The sequence below is a fragment of the Colossoma macropomum genome, unplaced genomic scaffold, assembly GCF_904425465.1.
Source record: "Colossoma macropomum unplaced genomic scaffold, Colossoma_macropomum, whole genome shotgun sequence".
NCBI lineage: Eukaryota > Metazoa > Chordata > Actinopteri > Characiformes > Serrasalmidae > Colossoma > Colossoma macropomum.
This window is the reverse complement of record NW_023494799.1, coordinates 12,874,514-12,900,544: the sequence shown is the minus strand read 5'-3', so window position 1 is coordinate 12,900,544 and position 26,031 is coordinate 12,874,514. Positions and strand designations below refer to the sequence as shown.

Below are 26,031 nucleotides of genomic sequence, written 5' to 3'. Positions count from 1 at the left end.
AAGCGAACATCCAATCAAAACGCCAGAGCTTCTTCCTCTCAGAGTGACGCACTACTCTTGGCGGGTGTTTTCTTTGTTGACAGTCGAGCAGAAAAAAAAACTCCCGGGAAGTTTTCGAACACTTTAAATAAGCGTATTAGTCTTTGTGTGCACTACTTAAGTGAGCACCAAAACTCGTTCTAGAAACCATATAATAAAATGAGCCACGCAAACTTCCCATAACCGTTTATTTTCAATTTAATACGACCATCGTACAAATGTCAGCATACAGTTTCAATGTGCACATTTGGCAGCTCAGAAATACTGATGACCAAATGGTTACATCAAATTACAACAGGCCAAGAAGAATGAAGAGGAAAAACACACAGCCCTCCCCTGGCCACTTAGAGGCTACATAAAGATAAACGTGTCATGGAAAGGGACCTGGTAAGAAATGTGCTTGGTCTCCTCAATATAAACTGTTATATTTTCAACGTTTAATCCTCTGTATTACAAAACTTTACAATAAAAAATCTTTAACTACACTTAATATAGTGTAATATAGATTATGACATTTAAATTTCTCCATTAGCAAGCTAGCGTTTTATCAAACAGAAAAAAAGCATTGGTACCAGTCAAATTTGTGATTTCCAGAGGAATTCGTAAGGTAATAATTCATTACAGGACTAAGGTGCTGTATTTTAACCACCACATTTTGCAGCACCACATATTCATGAGTAGACCCTTCAAAGACATAGCAGGGCCTAATATAGATACTGTGGTCTTAGTGGCACTTAGAGTTTTTTGTTAGTACTAAAGGAGTGGTTAAGAATCTGGTACGTTTAATACATATAAATCGTGGTAAGAAATTTCCCTTATTCACACATAAAAATAATGCATTTTGCACTCCTTCTGTAGCTCACAGCAAAAGCAACTGGATGGTTGCTCTATGTTCCCACTCAGCAACACAATGTTTAGTGATCCAAATGGAATGAATGGTTCTAGACAAAGGCCACAGGGCCTATGTGACAAATAAAGAAGTTTACAACTCCATAATATTGGCAAAACAATCGTTTCCAAGTTCAATGTCACCTAATACATTGACAAACTGCCTGTCGTAGTGGAGAACAGTGTGTGATGGAGTAACAAAAATGACTGTGATTGTAAGACAATAACAGTCTTTCCTCATTATGCAGTGATTGTCTACTTAAGTCATTAAGTAATCTCTCTTTACACTCTTAATAGTGTAAAGACAAGTGCTAAACAAAACGGTCTATTTAGTAGATCCCTTTCTCTGGCAAATAATGTGCACGTTAGAAAATGAAATGCACATTACATAAAAAAAAACTCTCTTGGGTCATCTGTATTTGCACAAGGTCCTCTATAGGCACAACAAGGTTTTTAGAGAAAAAGGGTCAGTTTTGCATACATGAATTAAACCCAGCCTTGGAATAGGTTGACTGACCAATCGAAGTTCACCATTGTTGATTCAGAAATAAGAATAACCCTGTGTAGTATAGTCTTGGGCTTAGTTTGGGTCTGCAAAACCCATCCATAGCATGGTCACATGACTCATTTTGTGTGCATTCTTAATTTGCATAGTTGAATGCATAGTTACTGTTTATTAGCATTTTTACAAAATTCAAAATTATCAAAATATGCATATGGTGTGTGCAAAAGTTTGGGCACCCTCTCTGTACAGTTCTTTATTATATTAACAAAAGGTGATTTGTAAGGCCCAGCAATTCTCTTCACCTGATATATTATTGAAGACATGAAGATATGTTTATTTTAGTGGTGAGGTCAGCTTTTTTCATAGTATACTCTCAAAAATGATGAGTTAATTAACACAATTTTGTGTCATGACTATATTGCACAGCATGTCTGGAACAGACAACTTAGTGTTCAAAATCTGAATGCAATGCTTGTGTTAAATAGGAAAACACTGTGTTGAAAGTAACACAAACTGTGTTGTCCTTAAGGTGTGCACACAAATTCGTTTAAACACACAATGTGTTGTTTTAAACACATCTGTTTTGAGAGTGTACAGCTGTATTAGTGTGCATGTGTGTAGTTGGATTAGAGTTTTTTTGTAGTCATTTTCCTTCCTGAGTGCAGTTCACCTTCCAACAGGTGGCAGTGGAGGAGCGCCTCTCATCAAACCTACAGCAAAACAGGGCAGAGAAATTTTTGTATTAACTAGAGACACAATCTAATATGTAAAAAGTTCAACACATCCTGACAAGCCCTGATCACTTAGACTTGGGGAAACACTGCCATTATGTATAGAGTTGTTTGCACAATGCATTTATACTACCAGTCAAAAGTTTAAACACCCCTACCCATAGAATGTTTTCCCTGTTTCTATTATGTGCCACATTTTAGAATAACATTAAAGGAATCAAAACTACGAAACATGTATAGCATTATGCAGACAACAAAAAAGGTACTTAATATCTTTTAGAAATCAGCCCCCTTTGTCCTTGATACATACTCCTGGGATGCTTTTCCAATAAGATATATATATATTTTTTTTTCATTTTTAGAAACACAGTCCTGCAAGTCACTCTGTAAAACCTGAATTATAGTAATTTAAGTCAGGTGTCAGGTCAGATTTGCTGGGAGTTTTTGGGCCACATCATACACATTAACATCACATGCACAGGCTCCAAAAAAACTTCCTTGGAAGACACGTCCCTCAAGTTCTGACTGAGTTCCCTATGAATTTGTTTTCAACACATTTACAATCATCAGATTTATACATTCAGGGGGTCTGAAGCACAACTGACGTTACAGTAGCTTTAAATTTAATATGTTTGTATTGGAGGTAATTTGATGCATTAATATTACCAGTTATATTTGGCTTAGAAATCACTTTCTTTCGCATTTAAGCAAAAGCTTTTTGATCAAAATGTCTTCAAGATTAAGAAAAATGCATATTCATCCAAGTGTCCAAACTTTTGACACTGATAGTGTAGGTATACTATACACTAGGTAGCTATACTCAACAGTGTAGAATGTTACAAGAAAGTCACTCAAGAATGGAGGGATTAAGACTTGGAATGGCAGTATCAATCACAGATGACCATGACACTGATGCTCAGTCAGATCTTGTCCAGATCATGTCTAACATTCAGACACTTCCAGTGACTGGTATAAATACTAAAGGTTGTTTTAGGGTCCCAATAACTGCTACACCAATTTATCCAACTTCTGCTATCATATACTGTAAATCATGGCTAACCATTGCAGAAACAAAATAGAAATATTACTGTACAGTACACACATACAGTACTGTGGGAAAAACTCATACAATTTGTTTTAAACTATATATCTCTGCAGTAAAAGTGGTTTTGCCTGTAAAATCGATATGCAAGATAAATTAATGAAGGACTGATTAGCCAAACTAGGTCTTGGATGGTAACAGCAATACTGGGCATCTTTACAGAGAAATCTGAAAATGAGAAATTATTTTAGCACTATTCTAATTCAAATAAATAAATTGTTTTGGCTAAATAACTAAGCATTTTTTTTATATTGCCTAATACTTTTGCATAGTACTGTAGATAATGCACACAATATCAAGTGACCTACCTAAATTTCCCAAGTTAGGTAAATTAGGTTCTTACCTCTATTCGATTTACTGGGATAGACTTTAGTGAACTGTTTGTACTCTTCTGGTGGGGGCAGGTCCTCAACAGGATGGAAAGAGTACTTGGACTCAAAATCATCTGAAGGAGACCAAAAAAAGGTTACTATGTTAACTTTTAAATCCATTATTTTTATACAAATACAAGTACCCAGACACCTCTTCAAATTGCTGAATTCAGCTCCTACAACTTGTGGAGTGAAAGGGCACCATCAAATTCCTTTGGAATGAGCTGGAGTGGCATCTGTGATCCTTATCATGGAACATAAGTAACTGACTCCTCACAGTGATGGACATCTAATGTAAAGCTTTCCCAAAAACGTAATTATTGCAGCAAAGGGGCGCAAACTCCCAATTAATCCTCTTGATTTCAAGAATATTCAACTAGTGCCCAAATAAAGTCCTCTGACAGTATTTAGTATTTGCTTTTCAAACTACAAAGGATTTTCTGTGTGAGGGGATCCTGGAGGCAAAATGTACTACTGTGGAGAGTGGAAAAACAAATATGAGGTAAGGCTGGGCAATCATTTACTTTTACTTAAGTTTGATCAGATATAACATACAACATAGCACCAGCTGTCCCACTAAGTACTGTCAAAAATTCTGTTTACAATTATTTTTATTAAATATATCACATACAGCACTGCAATAACTCAAAATAATCAGGACTGGTTATCTACTTTCTCTAATGAAACTTGCAGATCATCAGTGTTCTTGTGTACTGATGATCTGCAAGTTTACTGTGTACTGACCATATCCATGGTATGACCATATCCATGGTATGCTTACAATAGCATAGTGTGACAATTTATTATGATAACAATAACATATCATATTATCCCTCCCATGTCTCATTTGCCACAACTGTAATCCCACACCAACAAAGAACACCCTCTTACAGTAAGTACAGGCTTATTTTCCTGTGACAATGACATCTCTTGCCCCATCTATATGACCTCATAACATATCTGCATTCAGAGAAGGCTCTCTTTTGGTTTACGCAAAGAGGAACTGCAGGGACCCTATTTGAATTCCTGAGAGATCATTTGACTGCACTGCTATTTTCAAACACTGATAACGTCCAAGCTGAAGATACGTTGATCAGTCAGAGATGTCTAAAGGAAAGGTACTGTAAAACTGAACTCTACACTCAAAATGCTTTTAGAATTTTGACAGTCCCTTAAGTGATTGGACAGTGTCAGACTGATGTTTTGGATGTGTGTTCCAGCAGAAAGGATGTGAAATAGAACAATAACTATGAGGCTAGAACATAAGTTTTAATATAGAGAGTGTGAGTTTACATCTATGAAGTTTGAACATATCCCCTATGAATACAGGCATTTTCCTGCAAATTTTAGTACACAAAATTCTATTTATTTGCTGAGGAAAAACTGTAAAAAAAAAAATAATACAAAATGTGACATGACTTTTGCACAGGCCACTTTTTGTGTTTTATCCTCCCCCCCTACTATGTTAAATTCAGCATATAATTGTACACATAAATGTGCAGAAATGTGTTCTCTGTGTTCTCTGATTAAATTTGACACCCAATGGGCACCCAAACATACTAGATTCCTGGCAATGCTCTGGCAGGTCTGTAAAGTAGTTATTTTCATACCTGTTTTTTTTTATTATTATTATTTTTGGCTCTAAAAAGCTCCATAGTTTGTTTAGAATTATATTTTGTGTCATTGTTTTTCTAGAAAGTGAAGGTGTACAGATTGATTTACTCTGATTTTTCAACTTTGTGAGGGCCTACTTTATAGGTACTGACAATTTAATCTGAAGACAACAGCACAATCCAGAAGCAAATGCCTAGGTTTACCAATCTAGAATCAAACTAGTCCTTTCATTAGCTCTAATGATGAATGACAAACAACTGGATAAGAAACTGTCCAATTACTTTTGATCTCTTAAAATGAACAAGACTGACAAAATATATTCATTTTGTTTGGGACTTTCCACCATAATGATTCACCTGTAAAAGCCTTGGAGACAGAGGTGTGTCCGTTGCGGAGAGGTGGGGGCGGAGCTGCGTGTCCTGAAGGCTGGCGACCGGTAGATACAAGTGGAGGAGCCCTTCCTCGGCTGGGTGGTTCAGAAGAGGTTTGCGTTGTTCCACTATGCATGCGGTACGGGGGAGGAGGAGGTGGAGGCACGTCTCGCGTGCCATTCCGCGATCCAGAGGAGGGAGCCTGAGGGGCTTCATAATTAAAAACAAACAGGCAAATTATTTTAATGATGTGTGTGGTTTTACAAAAACAAATATTCCATTTATACCTTTACAATACTTTAACACTTTTATAATGAAGGTATATATTGTAGAATTAATATGATATGTTACCAATAAATGTAGACAAAAGTATAGCGTATAGTTAAAAAGTTTAGTAGCAGCTTTGGGTCCTGATTTCTGCTGATTTATTTTTATATTTGTTCATTTTTTTAAATAATAGTGTGTCATATAGTGTCAGAAACCACACAAGTCTATTTGAGATTATTATACAAGTCAATGTGGTTTCAGGCAAGTCTGTAATGATATAAATGTCCAGTACTTGTGAGTTATGTTATACTCTGAGCTTCAGTGAAAAACTTAGTCAGTAAGCAACAAGCAAATGACTTCTTGGCTGATCAACTACATTTGGAGAAACGGAAAACAAATGGGAATGTAAATCAGATTATCTGTATGCATTCGAATCATTAACAAACTATCAGGTGAAACTTTTAACAGATATTTAGCTGAATGTAAGTTAGTAAGATAGGCATCTACAAAGCATCAACGATTGGCTATTCAAATAAAGAGTTTTTAAATAAAGAGTAGAGTTTTTGCTTTTTTACATTACATTTTTTTTACATTACTTCTCCAACCTCTCTTTATAAGTACGCACTTCTTAGAATTAGCTTAGCTCTGTTCTGTTCTGTATTGTTCCTCATTCAAAAAGCCTAGGCTAAAACACTCCTTATAAGTAACTAACGTGAATGGAAATGCTAAATGGTATGCTTTGAAACTTTGGCCCAATCCCATTTCACCCCTTGCCCCTAACCACTTAGCCCTTAGCCCTCTGTTTTGCGCGTTCACGTCTAGGGTAAGGGTGTCCTAATTTTTGTTGAGATAGAGGGGTAGGGCGAAGCGTTAGGGCTACATGGCCCTCCAAACGGACACACTCCAAACAGAGTGTTATGAGAAATAAGAAAAAAACAGCAAGATGGCTGCATGAGCAACCAAAGAAACCCACAAAAGTAAGTATTTTCTCTGTTAAAAAATTACAATAACTCCATTTAAGGTGGAATAGGAAAACTCGAACAAGAAGCTGGTGAATAGCTGACTTTAGCTTCGTATCACCAAAGATGCGGTGGGGTGACCAATAATAAATAATTGTCTTATCCCCCCTCTTTGAAAGCATATGATGCCCTAAATGTAACTAAAGCCCAGCAGTGAGGTTGCTGAACTTTTCCCTTCTCTGCTATCACTGAAGACAGGCCGGGTTGCCTGCAGAGCACTGCTAGTAGCCTGTTAATAAAGACTGTAAATTTTTTTTAATTTGAGGGCTGTCCCATTTCGTAGGGCAAGTTTTTAACCACTACCCCTTGTAACTCAGTACCAAGGGGTTAGGGTGACACTCAAAACAAGGAGTAGGGGTAAAAAGAAGAAATGGGATTGGGCCTTTAACAACGTTTGAATACTACATCAAATTCTTTCACTTAAAAAAAAAAGAGGAAAATGTGGTTTTCCATAATATGGGTTCTTTAAGGAACAGAACATTAGATTGAAAGTTCTAGCACTATAAGCAACAAATACATCATAATGCCAGTGGTCAGGTGTGCTACCTGATCTGCGTCCTGGAGGGTCTCGTGCTGGCGGTGGGGGGCGACTGCTCTGCTGTGATGGAAGCGGTGGAGGAGGAGGCGGGGCTTGGCTGCGAACATTGCCATGGTTCCTCCTCAGCGAATTACGCCTCTGTGGCAGCTCAGGGGGTGGGTCACCATTAGCTACAGAAGGGGGCTGTCGATAAGGAGGTGGGGGTGGCGGTGGCGCAGAGGAAGATCCAGATAGAGGTCGAGATGAAAGAGCGTTTCTTGGCGCACTGTCACGTGCAGGCGACGGAGGGGGAGGAGCCTTGTTTGCATGCGGGGGTGGGAGGGGCTTCTCACGATTATGGGAAGGGCCAGTGACCTTCTGATGAGAGGTGGGAGGGGCATTATTGGGTTTGCGATTAAAAGGCGGAGGGGGAGGTGGAGCAGAGCTGCTGGGTTTCGCAGCATTGGCTGATTTGGAGATGTCAGGCAATGAGGGGCGGGGGTTACGAGTCTGCTGAGGGGGCGAGGAACGATCCTCATCTGCTTGACGTCCCACAGGTGAGGGAGCACGGTCGCCAACGCGCGGTACTGCAGGACGAGAACCAGGCGGCCGTAGTGCTGATCTGCCAGCAGTGCTGTCTGCAAGGAGGCACACAAAAGCAGGCAGAGTAAAAGATCCCACAGTGGTCAAATCTCATGTTCTTGTTTTTTTTTTAACTAGTGTTTAGTGGTATAATGTTTATTTTGATGTATTACTATTTCTAAAGAGCTCAATTTCCAAGATCTGCCATTCCAACAGTAAACTTACTATGAGTTACAGCAGCTGAAATTGCAATACAGAAATCATATTCCATCTGCTACAAAAGTAAAAATCACCATCATTTATGCTATCAAGTGGTAAGAAGTAGATAAAAGCAACTGAGCAGGTCCTTCAAAGGACACCGCAGATCATCTCTATAGGCTTCATTCACCAACCATTCTTAAGAAGTAATTTCTTCTTAAAATCCACTTACGTGGTTTTCGGACATTCACCAAAGTTTTCTTATTTGGGATTTTTTCGTAGATAAGAACAAAATCCACGCACACTCAACAGCACAATGTGCAAACAATTCTGCAGTTTAAGAAAATGTCATAAATCTGACATAGCCTTGTTTTAGGACCTAACTCAAGAACAAATTTAAGAAAAAACTTAGAAAGACATTGGTGAATGAGAGCTGTGCAAGCAGAGATTTGTCTAATTCAGGTAATTTAGTCAACAGTTTGGGGATTACATTCAGGGCAGAATTGAGTCTAAGATGACAGAAAGGCTTTCCTTGTGAAAGACCTTATAAAACTACCTCCTACTGGTCGTAGTTTAGGCACTCCTCCACTAAACAGGCCTCCCATTGGCATAGGTCCAGAACTGCCACCAAACCCCCCTCCACTTCCGCCACTGCCGCTGCCCCCTCCACCTCCGCCTCCTCCAGATTCTATGAAAACACACACACACACACACACACACACACACACACACACACACACAAACACAAAAAGGATAAATAATTAGCCATAATACATCATGGCAATCATTAATGTTGATAATACTATCCCAGTCAATACTATCAGCTTCACTTTTGTCAACCCTATACACCAGTGACCTACTCTCAAGAATGGGTGCACTCCTGTCATTGACCCCCGTGGTTTTTTTCAACTTGGTCCCTTTGCATATATCTGACAACAGAGCTCCCCTTCCTTTAGCTTCATCACGAGAGAGCTTGGGTTGGGTAGTGTTTGCCTGTTAAAATGAAATATGATCTCAATGGAGATTAACAATCAAATCAGTTTATTAGTAAAATCAACTGCATGATAAATTTGTAAATGGCAGCATTAGCATTTTGATTATCGTATTAATAATCAAAGAATAAAAATACAACAGCGATGCTGTGTTCCACTGTCTCCAGTGGAAATGTAAAGACTGTAGTTACCTGGCTGAAGGTAGGGGGAGGTGGAGGTCCAGGAGGAGGGGGTGGGGGAGGAGGAATGGGCATCTTGGTGCTTCCCTGAGTATGCCAACTGTCGCCACAATCTCAGCAAGTTGTTTTTTTTGGCTCACGAAGGCTCTGCAAAAGCAAAAATATACATTAAAAGTCTATTTGACTAATATCCGAGTGTGTGTTTAATAATGAGCCTCCGTGGACACTTACACTCAGGAACTATGTAAAAAAAAAAAAAAAAAAACAAAACAACACTACCTGTATCAGTAAATTACCTCAATGTAAATAAGATTTACATGTACATCAGCTATGCTAAAGGCGTTTACCCTTTTCCACATGCAAACAAGAGTCAGCATATTCAAAAGCAAACCAAACCCTGTTATTTCCTTCTTTTCACTGATCACCTGAAAGCTCCCGAAACCAGTCCGATGGGCTTGGTGCTATTAGCAGAGTGCTAAGGGCTTCTCTAGGCCTTCCCTTCCCTACACCCCAGACTACACCCCTATTTACACATGAACAGGTTTACACACGAACATCTCAGAGTCTCTGCCTCTCTCTCACCCTCTTTCTCTCTCTGTCTCACACACACACAGCAGGTAAACAGAGATACGAAGTGATACAAAGCTTTGTCAGTTCCAAATGGAATGCTGCAAGGCAGGATCACTAGTAACCAAACAAGTAACAAAAGCGTGAGCTATGAAACACGCTCAGGTAAAAAAACTCAGGTGACCACATTGGCCCTGTGCCATACATGCATTTTAAATGCATGAAGTAATACTTAACTTTGTTCTTGATGTCTTTTTTTATTTTAAGAACCATACAAGATAGCTACCTTTGCTTCCCAAGTTTTCTCAGATTTGTCATACACTCACAGAGTTTACTGTCTGGCATATTCAATCAAATGAACCTACTTGTCTGTGATTTTACAAAAAAAAAATGGTGACCATCCTGCTGAATTTGCTGTCAGGCTACAGAGAAACGTGTTTGAAGTATGCTGCCACCTCACACTCATAGCTAGACACATGAACTAACCAAATGTTTACCGTAAGGAAGCTGTCTACGAAAGGAATTCTCTTTCAGTAACGCATGCACATGCATACTAAAGCTGACACACACTTTATGCTGTCCAAAATAACTATAAGTTCACCTTAAAAGGGTTGTTAAAAGCCACAATATAATCTGTGTATGAAGAAATTGAAGTTCATATCCAACTGGCACACAGGTGTTAGTATTCTTTGCCATAAATTAGCTAACATGGCAAAACTCCATGCCCACTAATGTTTAAAATATTCATCCACACTTTATGAAGCCGTGCAAATGTTGGTTTAGGGTCACCGGCACAAAATGCAGATGACAAATCAAGACAAGATGGAGATCTGAAGAACTTTCATACACACAGTTGTCTTCTGATTACATGTCCAGCTGTAGCTATTGGCCTGCAGTAGCTGTTGACATTGATGCAGATTGGCCAATATGGCTCAGTACTGATGACGGATTCCAGCCTGGATTCAAACTTCAAAGCCAAGAAATACAAATGTAACAAAAACATATGGTTAAACTCAACATCGCTTAGACAACATGTAACCACTACCGCCTGGTACAAATAAACTTAAATAACTGACGTAACATACACTGCATTTACAAGAAAGGTTTTAAAAAACATGAACAAGGAAATGGAGCAGCAGGTAAATCCAGGGTCGGGCAGCAGTGTAACGTGTGACCTATAAGCTACTGCTGGTGAACTTGACAAGACAGTGAATTAAAAAAAAAAAATCACAACTGTGAAGATGAAACCGGGCATAATCACACTTATATCAGTATACTGAACGCAGTGTCAGTGTAGTCGTTGTGGTCAAAGCTGTAGGCTAAGTCCAAACCTGTCAGTGAGCACTTGCGGAAAGAAAACATCAAGTAGGTTAAAGGTGCTAAAGGTTGCTTCTTGGCAGAAGGTAATTAAACGGTAAGCCTACAGTCCACGTACAGCCAATAAAGGCTGTCTGATAGTAACTTAGCTTCCAGTAACTCAGTCGTGTCTAGTTCAATCGTAGGTTGACTGGAGGGAAAAGTTCAGGTCGTCAAGTCAACAAGCACCGACACAAAGTTTTATACGTCAAACCAACAGCAGAACGACTCCATTAATTCTCTCTCTCCGAAAACAAAGTGTGAATACTTTGTGTCCGCCATATCTTACCTGCAGCTACTGGGCGGTTCGTGTCTCCAACAGCATTGAAGAAACCAAGGTTCAGTCAGAACTCTCCGGCAAAATATGGGACTGACTGACCGGCTACAACAGCAAAACTGGCAACCGAATAGCGTTAACTAATCGCAGACAGCTTCATGTTTTCCACCCGCCAGCGGGGCACAGAGGCGGCGAATCACTGAGCTTAAGCTGACAAACTTACTGTTCTCAACTAAAGACTGATAAAGTTAGATAAGTCAGCAGCAGGCCGCTTCAGACAGACTAAAAACAACCTCCAGCTCTTTTAACTTTTCCTCCCGGCCGAGTGAGTGAGTGAGCAGGGCCGCTGTTTCCTTCAAAGCTTCAGCGAGCCCAGATCGAAGGAACCCGGAAATCCAGGCGCCAACACAAAATGGAGGCAAATGCCCGAAGTGCTCCGATTGGAGCCGAACAGGTATTAGTAACCTAGAGTCAGAAAACTACAGTCAGCTTTTGACAGACCGGGGGTCAGCTCCATGAACACTGTCCACTTGTTTGAGATCCACCCCCCTCATAAAGCTTTCAGGATGCATTACCATAGCAAAAACTGAATCCCGAATGGCTACCTAGTAAATTTATAGTGCATTATGTTTGACAACTCCCTTACTTCATCCCATTTTCAGATCTCCTACTGGTCAAAGGGGAATTCTTTTCAATTTGTTTAATTCCTGAATAATTGAGTCATTGAGATGTATGTCATTCAAAGTGGTTTGATGTGAAGTGGTTCATTGTAGAGAAAGTTACAGACTCAGATTTCTTTACAGTGTTCGTGATAGGAGCCAGTTGTCACCATGTCTACAATACAAATATAACTATTTTATTTACTATCCAAAACCACCAGTGAACCTATAGGTGTCTTCTGAGTTTTTATATGTAATGTTGATGATAAATCTGAAACTGAAGCTTTATTTGGGGACTTTCGTTTTGCCACACAACACCCTGCATGTACCTAACCCTAACTCCACCATCCATAAATGGATTAAAATCAATGGATTAAAATAGATGTTGAGCCAAAACTTTATCACAAAACTATTATAAAACAATGTCTCAGACATCAGGCAGCTTATATTTAACCGTTTCATGTAATAACTTTCTGTGAAGGAGCTTATTGTGGTGGACATCTGGTTCCTATCACCACCACTGTGAACAATTCTGACTCTGTAAGTTTTTCTCTTCACACTTCACACCAAACCACTCTGAATGAACTTTATATACATCTCAACCATTTAATTATGTACAACTTTTTGAAAAATCTTTGGAGTTCTCCTTTAAAACATTGTGGTAATAAACATTAATGAATTGACAATGCCACAATTTTTTAAATTTAAAGCTACTGGTGTCAAGTGAACCAAGAATAAATTAATGGTAGGCCAAATTCCTATTTGAGGCCATGCAAGGCTGTTTCTGCCACCTGAAAAAATATATAGCCATTTAGTGACTTATAATAAAGTTTTCAATAACTATGACTTAGTATCTCATAATTACGACTTAATATCTCATCATAATGAGAATGTTTCTCATAATCATAACTTGCTATCTCATAATAATGATCTACTATCTCATAATAATGAGAACATGTTCTCATAATTATGACAAGGTAAGTCATACCTATGAGATACTAAGCATTAATAATGAGAAGTTATGAGAAGGTAAGTCATAATTATGAGATACTTAGTCAAAATTATGACACTCCTTATGAGATGCTAAGTCATAATGATGGGATGTTAAGTCATAATTATGAGATGTAATCTCATTATTAAGAGATACTAAGTCATAATTATGAAGAAGTAAGTCACATTTATGGCAAACTAATTTATAATTATGCATAAGTAGTCATAATTATGAGATGCTAAGTCATGAATATGTCATTGAATCTCATTATTATGAGAAAGGGAGTCATAATTACGAGATGATGTGACATAATTATGAGATACTAAGTCATAATTATGTAAAATGTTCTCATTATTGTGACTTATTAATGGCTATATATTTTTTTCCAGTGGCAGAAACGGGTTTCCATATGAGGCTCTAAGAGTTCAATGAAATAATTTTAATGAGATATATTTCAGACGAGAGTAAATGTAGTGTAAAGACTCTTTCACAAAAAGCAGCCCAAAACATGGACATTTCTGTGAGTGTAGGGAACTGAACCCCAGTCTCTAGTGTTTAGGGCTATGGCGTTAGTTTTTCAAAACAATCACAATATGAAATGTGGTTTCTTACATTCCATAACATATGGAAGGTCTGAGTTTCAATTCTGTGGTGGTCTGTACCTCCGTGACAGGTTGAAGTTGACTCACTAGCTTTATTCCAGGGCCAAAGCTGAGTTAACTGTACCTTGCAGAAACAGATCTTGAGCAGTAGCAGAGGCTGTACAGCTCCTGGGTGCTCCTTGGGTGCTCCTGGTCAAATTCCGTGCTTGGTTGATTTTCTAAGTGAAAATAAGTTACAACATCCTCTACACAGAACACACTTCTGCACATTTTAATACACAATTACTGTTTATTTGCTGAATTTACATATTGGAAAAAATGAAACACAAAATGTGGTCTGTGCAAAAGTCATAGGCCTATTGTATGTTTTATCTTTTCTAATATGTTAAACTTCACAAATAAATAAAAATAGTATGTGCACATGTCTGGCTTTAATTTACTAACTGTATTTTGTATGTGGAACTTTAGATTAATGGGGTTTAGTAACACCTTTAAAGCTCTCATTTGATTTCAAAACATATCCGATCAGATCTTTGATATAATTCACCTTTAAAACCACTGTTTGCAAATGTAAAGCCATGATCATAGAACATTTATCATAATTAGACTGCTTATGATTGGCAATTTCTTTTAGATCATTCAAAAGCTCTGAGAAATCTAACCACTTAGAGCCACTGTGAAATTGACATACTGTGAATTTTGATTCCCTCTGTTTTAAAGGAATGGTTCAGTGAATGGTTTAATGGTTGATCGGCCAAGACATGGTGTCTGAAGTTTGCTTCTTTAGTTTTGCACTGGAGCTACAAGGCTAATGTATGTTTATGTCACCTAAGATTTAGCTACATTAGCCTTGTAACTCCATTACAGTCTTAGAAACAACTACATTAAGGCTAAGGGTGAAAAAACTGTTAATTCAAACCAAATGATTCAAAATTAGTATAGCATTGCTTGTATTTGTCATTACAATAAATGGGATTTTAATGAAAGCATTTACTTGAAACAATGCATACAAACATCATAATTAAACAAAAAAAAGAAAAAGAAACACATTAAAAAAAGAGTGAAACTTCAAAAAACCCACTTACATAATTAATTACCATGATCTCATACTTGGTATAAAAGTACACAGTAGAAAAATAAAAATCTTTTAGTTTTAGAACAGTTAAAAAAATTAACATACTTTCAAACACATATTAATTATATGTGCATATTACTGTACATTTTACAATATAGTCTACATTCAAATGTTCATTTCACACAGTTTTGAGTTGGACCTTTCAGGAAAAAGCGTAATGCTCTTTTGCATAGTGGTAACACAAAAAATAAATAAAAACATCTTTGAAAAATCTAATATATACACGTGATCATATGTGAACATACTTTAACAAAATAAATTGCAAATAATTTCATGTACATTTGTCAGAGACATTTCTCAAAATATTTACATATGAATATCAACATAAAATTGACATGTTTTAGATAATACATGCATTTATATTTCGCAGACCTACATGTTTCAGTAATAAACAAGAAATGAAGTCACCATCAACATGTCTCTGTCCTCCTGTTTTTTTATTGGGAATGGCCATCACACTAGTGTTAATAACTTAAACTTTGACCCTTTTAAGGTGCCTTTTGGGACATCAAGTTCCATACCTGAAGCAAAAGATTCTATGTCTTTCATAATCTTCACACTGCCCTTTGATTTATTTCTGTGTTGATTAGGATTTTTCGTGCTTGTTTTCAAATGAAAACTGGGGCCTCTTGTGTCAGTTTCAGATCTGAAATCTGTGTGCACCTTTCCTTTTGATGTGTCATATGAATCTCTAATGTCACCATCCACATCCACACTGTTTGACACTTTAATGTTCCCTCTTGAACTTTTGAAAGTTGGCATTTTGATATTAGTAGTGCCTGCATCTGTATGTGGAGCACTGAGATTCGATTCAGTACCTACAGGACCATCAGTGTAAATATCAAGACAGTTCCGACTCAGTTTGGGGCTTTTCAGAGCAGCTTCTGGGAGAGTTAACTCAATGTCTTGGGCATCAACTCCTCCTTGAACTTTAGGACCCTTAATATCTGGGCCTTTGGGCAGGGTACCTGATAATCCAAATTTAGGCATTTTCAGTTTTCCTGAGGGAGCATCAGTGTCCCAGTCTGGATCTTCAAGGCTGATTTTGGGTTTTTTTGTTTTAAGTTTATCTGTAGGGACATCTATATTAAATTCCGGAGCTAAGAACTTTGGCTTATGGCCGTTAATACCGAAGTCAGGTGAATTGATCTCACCTTTCTTTGAAGGACCTGAGAGATCTATTTCAGGTGCTTTCATTTTGGGATCTGACAATCCTAAATCAGGTATTTTAAGCGTGGGCATGTTCACTTTTCCTGATGGAAAATCCATGTCAGGGACTGTAATGCCTGTTTTGGGCCCTTTCAAGCTAGCTTTGGGTCCATTGATGTCAATATCAGGAGCACTAAACTCTGTATCCACTTTCGGTGAGGACAAACTCAAATCTGGCTTGTCCAGGTTTCCTTTAATACCCATATCAGGCCCTTTAAACCCTGGAATGCTAAATTTGGATGTTTTCATTTTGGGCATTGTGAAAGTGCCATCTGGACCATCAATATCCATATCAGGAGATTTCATATTGAGTTTGAGACCTTTTAGGTCAGCCTCAGGAAAATCCAAATTCATGTCTGGTGCATCAATTCCTCCCTTTATTTTGGGGCCTTTGAGATTTGGACTTTTAGGTAAACCAGTTGAAAGTCCAAATTTAGGCATTTTCAGTTTTCCTGAAGGAACATCAGCATTGAAGTCAGGTGTGTTGATGTCAACCTCTGGTGTTTCAAGGGTTGGTACTTTACCTGTAGGGCCATCTACATTAAACTGTGGGAGTGAAAGGTTTGGTGAATTAATCTCACCTTTCGTTTTGGGAAATGACAGATCCATCTCAGGTGCTTTTACTTTAGGTCCTGAGAGTCCAAAATCAGGCATCTTAAATTTGGGCTTGTTCACCTTGCCTGAGGGGAAATCCATGTCAGGAACTGTAAAATCTGTTTTAGGACCTTTCAAGCTAGCTTTGGGTCCATTCATGTTAAAATCAGGAGCACCAATATCAGCATCCAATTTCGGTGATGACAAACTCAAATCTGGCTTGTCCAGGTTTTCTTTAACATCCATATCAGGCCCTTTAAATCCTGGAATGCTAAATTTGGGTTTTTTCATTTTGGGCATTTTGAATTTGCCATCTGGACCATCAATATTAATATCAGGAGATTTCATATTGAGTTTAAGACCTTTTAGGTCAGCCTCAGGAAAATCCAAATTCATGTCTGGTGCATCAATTCCTCCCTTTATTTTGGGGCTTTTGAGATTTGGACTTTTAGGTAAACCAGTTGAAAGTCCAAATTTAGGCATTTTCAGTTTTCCTGAAGGAACATCAGCATTGAAGTCAGGTGTGTTGATGTCAACCTCTGGTGTTTCAAGGGTTGGTACTTTACCTGTAGGGCCATCTACATTAAACTGTGGGAGTGAAAGGTTTGGTGAATTAATCTCACCTTTCGTTTTGGGAAATGACAGATCCATCTCAGGTGCTTTTACTTTAGGTCCTGAGAGTCCAAAATCAGGCATCTTAAATTTGGGCTTGTTCACCTTGCCTGAGGGGAAATCCATGTCAGGAACTGTAAAATCTGTTTTAGGACCTTTCAAGCTAGCTTTGGGTCCATTCATGTTAAAATCAGGAGCACCAATATCAGCATCCAATTTCGGTGATGACAAACTCAAATCTGGCTTGTCCAGGTTTCCTTTAACACCCATATCAGGCCCTTTAAATCCTGGGATGCTAAATTTGGGTGTTTTCATTTTGGGCATTTTGAATTTGCCATCTGGACCATCAATATTAATATCAGGAGATTTCATATTGAGTTTGGGACCTTTTAGGTCAGCCTCAGGAAAATCCAAATTCATGTCTGGTGCATCAATTCCTCCCTTTATTTTGGGGCCTTTGAGCTTTGGACTTTTAGGTAAACCAGTTGAAAGTCCAAATTTAGGCATTTTCAGTTTTCCTGAAGGAACATCAGCATTGAAGTCAGGTGTGTTGATGTCAACCTCTGGTGTTTCAAGGGTTGGTACTTTGCCTGTAGGGCCATCTACATTAAACTGTGGGAGTGAAAGGTTTGGTGAATTAATCTCACCTTTCGTTTTAGGAAGTGACAGATCCATCTCAGGTGCTTTTACTTTAGGTCCTGAGAGTCCAAAATCAGGCATCTTAAATTTGGGCTTGTTCACCTTGCCTGAAGGGAAATCCATGTCAGGAACTTTAAAATCTGTTTTAGGACCTTTCAAGCTAGCTTTGGGTCCATTGATGTCAATATCAGGAGCACTAATATCAGCATCCAATTTCGGTGATGACAAACTCAAATCTGGCTTGTCCAGGTTTCCTTTAATACCCATATCGGGCCCTTTAAATCCTGGAATGCTAAATTTGGGTGTTTTCATTTTGGGCATTTTGAATTTGCCATCTGGACCATCAATATTAATATCAGGAGATTTCATATTGAGTTTGGGACTTTTTAGGTCAGCCTCAGGGAAATCCAAATTCATGTCTGGTGCATCAATTCCTCCCTTTATTTTGGGGCCTTTGAGATTTGGACTTTTAGATAGATTGGTTGAAAGTCCAAATTTAGGCATTTTCAGTTTTCCTGAAGGAACATCAGCATTGAAGTCAGGGGTGTTGATGTCAACCTCTGGTGTTTCAAGGGTTGGTACTTTACCAGTAGGGCCATCTACATTAAACTGTGGGAGTGAAAGGTTTGGTGAATTAATCTCACCTTTCATTTTAGGAAGTGACAGATCCATCTCAGGTGCTTTTACTTTAGGTCCTGAGAGTCCAAAATCAGGCATCTTAAATTTGGGCTTGTTCACCTTGCCTGAGGGGAAATCCATGTCAGGAACTGTAAAATCTGTTTTAGGACCTTTCAAGCTAGCTTTGGGTCCATTCATGTTAAAATCAGGAGCACCAATATCAGCATCCAATTTCGGTGATGACAAACTCAAATCTGGCTTGTCCAGGTTTCCTTTAATACTCATATCAGGCCCTTTAAATCCTGGAATGCTAAATTTGGGTGTTTTCATTTTGGGCATTTTGAATTTGCCATCTGGACCATCAATATCAATCTCAGGTGATTTCATATTGAGTTTGGGACCTTTTAGGTCAGCCTCAGGAAAATCCAAATTCATGTCTGGTGCATCAATTCCTCCCTTTATTTTGGGGCCTTTGAGATTTGGACTTTTAGGTAAACCAGTTGAAAGCCCAAATTTAGGCATTTTCAGTTTTCCTGAAGGAACATCAGCATTGAAGTCAGGGGTGTTGATGTCAACCTCTGGTGTTTCAAGGGTTGGTACTTTACCTGTAGGGCCATCTACATTAAACTGTGGGAGTGAAATATTTGGTGAATTAATCTCACCTTTCATTTTAGGAAGTGACAGATCCATCTCAGGTGCTTTTACTTTAGGTCCTGAGAGTCCAAAATCAGGCATCTTAAATTTGGGCTTTTTCACCTTGCCCGAAGGGAAATCCATGTCTGGAAGTGTCAGATCTGTTTCTGGACCTTTTAAACTAGCTTTGGGTCCATTGATGTCAATATCAGGAGCACTAATATCAGCATCCAATTTCGGTGATGACAAACTCAAATCTGGCTTGTCCAGGTTTCCTTTAATACTCATATCAGGCCCTTTAAATCCTGGAATGCTAAATTTGGGTGTTTTCATTTTGGGCATTTTGAATTTGCCATCTGGACCATCAATATCAATCTCAGGTGATTTCATATTGAGTTTGGGACCTTTTAGGTCAGCCTCAGGAAAATCCAAATTCATGTCTGGTGCATCAATTCCTCCCTTTATTTTGGGGCCTTTGAGATTTGGACTTTTAGGTAAACCAGTTGAAAGCCCAAATTTAGGCATTTTCAGTTTTCCTGAAGGAACATCAGCATTGAAGTCAGGGGTGTTGATGTCAACCTCTGGTGTTTCAAGGGTTGGTACTTTACCAGTAGGGCCATCTACATTAAACTGTGGGAGTGAAAGGTTTGGTGAATTAATCTCACCTTTCATTTTAGGAAGTGACAGATCCATCTCAGGTGCTTTTACTTTAGGTCCTGAGAGTCCAAAATCAGGCATCTTAAATTTGGGCTTTTTCACCTTGCCCGAAGGGAAATCCATGTCTGGAAGTGTCAGATCTGTTTCTGGACCTTTTAAACTAGCTTTGGGTCCATTGATGTCAATATCAGGAGCACTAATATCAGCATCAAATCTGGGTGATGACAAACTCAAATCTGGCCTGTCAAAGTCTCCTTTAGCATCCAAGTCAGGGCTTTTCAATTTTGGAAAATTAAATTTGGGTGTTTTCATTTTGGGCATTTTGAATTTGCCATTTGGACCATCAATATCAGGAGATTTCATATTGATTTTGGGACCTTTTAGGTCACCCTCAGGGAAATCCAAATTCATGTCTGGTGCATCAATTCCTCCCTTTACTTTGGGGCCTTTGAGATTTGGACCTTTAGGTAGACTGGTTGAAAGTCCAAATTTAGGCATTTTCAGTTTTCCTGAAGGAACATCAGCATTGAAGTCAGGGGTGTTGATGTCAACCTCTGGTGTTTCAAGGGTTGGTACTTTACCTGTAGGGCCATCTACATTAAACTGTGGGAGTGAAATATTTGGTGAATTAATCTCACCTTTCATTTTAGGAAGTGACAGATCCATCTCAGGTGCTTTTACTTTAGGTCCTGAGAGTCCAAAATCAGGCATCTTAAATTTGGGCTTGTTCACCTTGCCTGAGGGGAAATCCATGTCAGGAACTGTAAAATCTGTTTTAGGACCTTTCAAGCTAGCTTTGGGTCCATTGATGTCAATATCAGGAGCACTAATATCAGCGTCCAATTTCGGTGATGACAAACTCAAATCTGGCTTGTCCAGGTTTCCTTTAATACTCATATCAGGCCCTTTAAATCCTGGAATGCTAAATTTGGGTGTTTTCATTTTGGGCATTTTGAATTTGCCATCTGGACCATCAATATCAATCTCAGGTGATTTCATATTGAGTTTGGGACCTTTTAGGTCAGCCTCAGGAAAATCCAAATTCATGTCTGGTGCATCAATTCCTCCTTTTAATTTGGGGCCTTTGAGGTTTGGACCTTTAGGTAAACCAGTTGAAAGTCCAAATTTAGGCATTTTCAGTTTTCCTGAAGGAACATCAGCATTGAAGTCAGGTGTGTTGACGTCAACCTCTGGTGTTTCAAGTGTTGGTACTTTGCCTGTAGGGCCATCTACATTAAACTGTGGGAGTGAAAGGTTTGGTGAATTAATCTCACCTTTAATTTGAGGAGATGATAACTCAATCTCAGGTGCTTTTACTTTAGGTCCTGAGAGTCCAAAATCAGGCATCTTAAACTTGGGCATGTTCACTTTGCCTGATGGCATGTCTATGTCAGGGACTGTAATGCCTGTTTTGAGACCCTTTAAATTAGCTTTGGGTCCACTGATGTCAACATCAGGAGCACTAATGTCTGCATCCAGTTTGGGTGATGACAAACTCAAATCTGGCTTGTCCAGGTCTGCTTTAATGTCCATATCAGGCCCTTTAAACCCTGGGATGCTAAATTTGGGTGTTTTCATTTTGGGCATTTTGAATTTGCCTGCTGGACCATCAACATCAGTATCGAGGGATTTCACATGTAGTTTTGTCTCTTTCATATGAGCCTCAGGGAAATCCAAATTCATGTCTGGTGAATCAATCCCTCCCTTAATTCCAGGGCCTTTGATATCTGGCCCTTGAGGCAAGCTAGCTGAAAGTCCCAAATCTGGAATCTTTGAACTTGGCAATTTTAATTTTCCAGAAGGAGCATCAATGTCAATGTCAGGGGACTTTATGTTCAGATTTGGACCTTTTAGATCGTGTTTGGGAGGAGTCAAGTCCATGCCCAGGCCATCAATATCTCCTTTGACTGAAGGGCTGTTTAGAGTTGGTTTGTGCAAATCACCTGATAGTCCAAATTTTGGCACTTTCAGTTCTCCATTGGGAGAACCAGTGTCAAAGTCAGGAACACTAATCCCTGCACTGAGATTGGGGGATAACAAGTCTCCCTTATCAGGTTCTTGAAAACCTGAAGGGTTAAACTTTGGCATTTTTAATTTGGGCATTTTGAGTTTACCTGTAGGACCACTCATGTCAATTTCAGCAGATTTCACATCTAGGTTTGGGCCCTCACCTGTTCCATTTAGACCAGCACTTTGAAGCAGTAAGTTAGGGTTGTATTCATATTCTGAGATAGCGTCAGTATCAAGTTCTGGAGCTTTACCCTTTAACTTTTGAAGGCAAGCTTCTACATCGACCTTCTTGAGTGAGACATCTACTGTTGGCATGTCATGTAAAGGCAGATTGCTGTCACTTCTTGCCTTGTCATTACTTAAACCCTGAGCAGTCACCTGGCCATTTAGGGGACTGGCTGCATTGTCTTGACTTCTTCCATTTGGATTTCCTTTCATAAATTTCTTGACTTTGGCATTGAAAATCTTGTTGTAAGAATCCTTATGTATCTGCAGAGACAGTTGTTAGCAATTAATGTTTTGATATCACTCTGTTTATTATGCATTTCACATATGTTTTGTCTTCCTTAACACTTGTATCTACTTTCTTGTTTTGTCAGCATTTTCTCTAGCAGGGGTGTCTATCTCTGTTCCTAGAGGCCTGGAGCCCAGCACAGTTTGGTAATTCTTCTTCTCAAACACACAAAACTGAACTCATCAGTTAATTACCAAATCTAATTAGGTGTTCTAGGTGTAATAGAACTGGAAAATCACTGTGCAGGAATAGCTATTTTTGGAATAGCTATATTTATTGTGCATTTCAAATACATGTACCACACACCTCATTTGGAGCTTTGATTCTGTTATCCAGATTTTCGAAGCTCCTGCTGGATTTTAGGCCTGGCTTCGTCAGCACTTGCACCTTGTCATTGTAGGGTTCAATTAGCTTCAGTATTTCAATCACTTCGTTCTTCTTTAGCTGGTCAAAGTGAATGGTGGCACCAACAATTTCATCTCCTATAATATCAGTGACAACAACTAATCAACACATGTACACACTCCAAATTTATCAAAAATAAAAATAAATATTTAAAGGTGTGTCTCTACCTATCTGTAACCCTATCATGACAAACTCATTCTAGTATTCACATGTTCCTGAAGACCTTGATTAAATTAAAGCGTATAGTATCAGAACTGGAACTGCATTTTGCAACAGGGCATACACAGGTGCAACAGCGAAGATATCTGACACAGTATTGAGAATTTATTACAGTATCTTGAACTTACCTTCTTGTAACCCTTGACTTGCTGTCAGATCAGGGTTAATTTTGGAGACAAGCACACGCCCTTTGTCACCATCTTCAAGTACAAGGTTCTCAGAGAGGCTCCTTTGATGGCCAGGCTGAAACCAAACATTCAGTATTAGATTGATGCATACACTACAAGTATTAAATAATTGTAATATGATGATATTCTGTAGGTTTCAAACAATTTGTAGAAACCTATAAAATTTAAGACATTTTGTATGAACAGAGCCGTAGATCATTGCATAATAACTGAGAAAGTTGTCTAGTATTGAGAATGAACCTAATATCCAGCATTATACCATATATGGAAAGCTGTGACCAAATTGTGCTGATCACATAGCTATTAATAGTATATTTGTGATAAGACATTACTATAAATAGAATGTATTACATACAATGTATTATATTTTATATATTATTTTATTTTATATATTATATTTTTAGCATATCATAACTTCTTGTTGTTTCCAAAATACCTTAAATAGTGATTTAACCATCAGTTTATGTTTTGGTCATTTCTAACATTTGAATGTTATTACTAAATTACATTTATTATAAGACAGGGGATTCCAAAGTTTTGAATGATAGTATACATAAGAAGCTACACAAGGTATTTTACAAAATTTCACCATATGCAAGAACTATTATTAATACTAATTAATAATAGTAAATAAATTTTATTATTTAACACCATAACATACCTAAAAATAAATCAAATGAAAATAATAATGCCTAAAAATAAAATCTTATTAAACAACTGGACTCTTTTTAGTGATAATGAATTTTCCAACTCATACTTTAAAAAAATTAACACTAGTTAAAAAACAAAAAAGAATACTTACCATTGTTTAAAAGCAACACCAGGGCTTAAGCCTGTAAATGAGAAAAGGAGGATTAAACAGATGTTTGTGGTGTGTTACTTTCCCATATTTAATCAATAAAGGATGTGTTAACTTATTTTCACTTAGAAAATCAACAAAACTGTAATTTTAATTTGCTCAATCTTTTGCATACTGTATATGTATATTAAAGGTTATTTTAAAAGAATTAAATTACCTAAAATGGAAACTGGAGCTATGAGGTTGATGAAATAGAGAGTCAGTGTCACCAAAAAGGATTAAAAACTACATTTGGGTAAGGGGATTATTTTTTTTTGCTAAACCATTCCTTAAACACAATAATCAGTATTAGTCCAACACTGAAACTAATTCTCTGGGGAGGGGAAAGCACAATGAAGACCTCATAATGAGTTATGAATGAATGAGAAACATGATGAGTGGGTAAGTAACTCAAGTCAGCACTATGCAGACTTGGCAAGGGTACACCAAGAACAACTGAGTGTACAAAAAAGGGTCCTGTATTGGAAATCAATGCTCATCATTCAATACTTATCACTGCACCTTTGAAGAGCACCTTTATAAAACTAACAGGAAAGGTAGAGATGAGCAAACATAGGCACGAAACTTTGAGGTATTCATGGAATTGTTCTGGGAGTGTGTATCGTCGAGAGCCAGAAACGGGTTAGGCCAGAACAAAAGAGACTGTGTACTTAACCACACCCTCTGGTGTAAATACACATTATACATGCATGGAAATTTCAATGGCAAGAGGTGTCAGTGTGATACTCTGCCTATTGATATCACTACAAAAAAAATGAAGACTTTAATTCAGTTTGCCTTGCCTATCTGTGGACTAGGTCCAGGACTGTTAGGAAGGTAACATGAATGGGATCCCTCCCTGTTAAAATTTTAAAGCTAGCATTATTTCAAGTTCAACTCCAAGAGTGCAAAATTTGTGCACCCCTGGTCAAATTATTTTACACTGATTTTCTAAGTGGAAGTAAGTACACATCCTAAACACACTTCTGCACATTTTACTGCACATTTACTGTTTATTTGTTGAACTTCATATACTGGAAAAATAAAAAATAAAACATAAATGTGGCCGGTGCAAACATTATGGCACATTTTATATTTTATGTTTTATTTTTTTCCAATATATTAAACTAAAATAAATAGAAGTAAATAAGTAAATAAATAGAAATTATGCACTACAATTTGCAGAAAAATGCCATAGTTAGGTTTGTTCCTTATAAATAATGTGTCCATTTTTTAGTTTAAAAGAAAATCAACAATGTGTGTAATTTGACTGGGGGTGTTCAAACTTTTGCACATGACCGTAAATAATGCTTAAACATTACACAACATTATGTACAGGGCAATACACTAGAAGCACCATGACAATTTTAATCAGTGTCATGGCTTGACTCCTGGGTGCCTCTTATCATTTGCTATTTGAAAGTGCTTGTCTAAAGAACATGAGAAAGGTAAACCATTAAAAGCCCTTAAAGTTTCTTTTTTAACATTTTCTTCACAGTCACTGAAAACTATACATACACACTTACTGAAACTATATAATACACACTTGGACACATAATAATTGACTTTAAATGTGGTTGAATTAGGTTGGGGTTTTGAGAGCGCAGAAACTATAAGAACAAATAAGTGAGAGTCTTACCTGGCCTTGTATTAGGAACGTCAAGATTTCTTTCCAATGCTGGAAGTTAACTTGCCATGTCGATAAGCAGTGCTACCACACACTGAGTGGCAAGACCATGTTTACCTCCACTATCCACCGACTGTTTATGGGCGGGCTCTTTGAGGCAGCACACACTGTAACAGCCAACAAACTGGTTTAGCTTCTGACTCACACCCCGGGCCACTTACACTAACTCACAAATTCCGGCTCCAAAATGGTATGGCAACCTACCATGCAGGAAAAACAAACACCAGTGGGGTCATACCTGCATTC

At 38.1% G+C, this 26,031-nt stretch overlaps 2 protein-coding genes across 7 annotated transcripts; both read right to left on the bottom strand.

The window, feature by feature from the left end:
- Nucleotides 1–213: 213 nt before the first annotated feature.
- Nucleotides 214–12,091, bottom strand: wipf2a (WAS/WASL interacting protein family, member 2a). 6 transcript variants are annotated; one of them, XM_036586350.1, is made up of 9 exons: nt 11,588–12,091; nt 10,790–10,909; nt 9,388–9,522; nt 9,065–9,197; nt 8,761–8,892; nt 7,454–8,062; nt 5,607–5,831; nt 3,609–3,710; nt 2,099–2,142 (listed from the first exon to the last, which is right to left on the bottom strand). In XM_036586350.1, the coding sequence occupies exons 3-9, from the start codon at nt 9,448–9,450 to the stop codon at nt 2,099–2,101; spliced, it is 1,308 nt and encodes a 435-aa protein (XP_036442243.1). In that variant the 5' UTR covers nt 9,451–9,522; nt 10,790–10,909; nt 11,588–12,091. The 6 variants fall into 6 exon arrangements, 5 of the variants coding, with proteins under 5 accessions (XP_036442241.1, XP_036442243.1, XP_036442242.1 ...); XM_036586349.1 differs by lacking the exon at nt 11,588–12,091 and adding an exon at nt 11,028–11,581; XM_036586351.1 differs by lacking the exon at nt 11,588–12,091 and adding an exon at nt 11,028–11,581 and having other exon boundaries at nt 10,794–10,909.
- A 2,439-nt stretch (nt 12,092–14,530) lies between these two features.
- Nucleotides 14,531–25,934, bottom strand: si:ch211-69b7.6 (neuroblast differentiation-associated protein AHNAK). Its single transcript, XM_036587026.1, has 5 exons — nt 25,738–25,934; nt 24,063–24,093; nt 23,201–23,315; nt 22,755–22,930; nt 14,531–22,423 (listed from the first exon to the last, which is right to left on the bottom strand). Exons 2-5 carry the CDS (start codon nt 24,063–24,065, stop codon nt 15,416–15,418), a joined length of 7,302 nt encoding a protein of 2,433 aa, XP_036442919.1. The 5' UTR covers nt 24,066–24,093; nt 25,738–25,934; the 3' UTR covers nt 14,531–15,415.
- Between the last annotated feature and the right edge of the window lie 97 nt (nt 25,935–26,031).

Excerpts from the sequence above, each read along its gene's own strand:
- wipf2a (XM_036586350.1), bottom strand. The coding sequence starts at position 9,450 with ATGCCCATTCCTCCTCCCCCACCCCCTCCTCCTGGACCTCCACCTCCC. Across the intron at positions 8,063-8,760 it reads TAAACTACGACCAGTAGGAG|ACAGCACTGCTGGCAGATCA; the intron begins GTAGTTTTATAA and ends GCCTCCTTGCAG. Across the intron at positions 3,711-5,606 it reads TGTCTCCAAGGCTTTTACAG|ATGATTTTGAGTCCAAGTAC; the intron begins GTGAATCATTAT and ends GGTCTCCTTCAG.
- si:ch211-69b7.6 (XM_036587026.1), bottom strand. Across the intron at positions 22,931-23,200 it reads AAGTCAAGGGTTACAAGAAG|GAGATGAAATTGTTGGTGCC; the intron begins GTAAGTTCAAGA and ends CTGATATTATAG. Across the intron at positions 22,424-22,754 it reads GAATCAAAGCTCCAAATGAG|ATACATAAGGATTCTTACAA; the intron begins GTGTGTGGTACA and ends CTGTCTCTGCAG.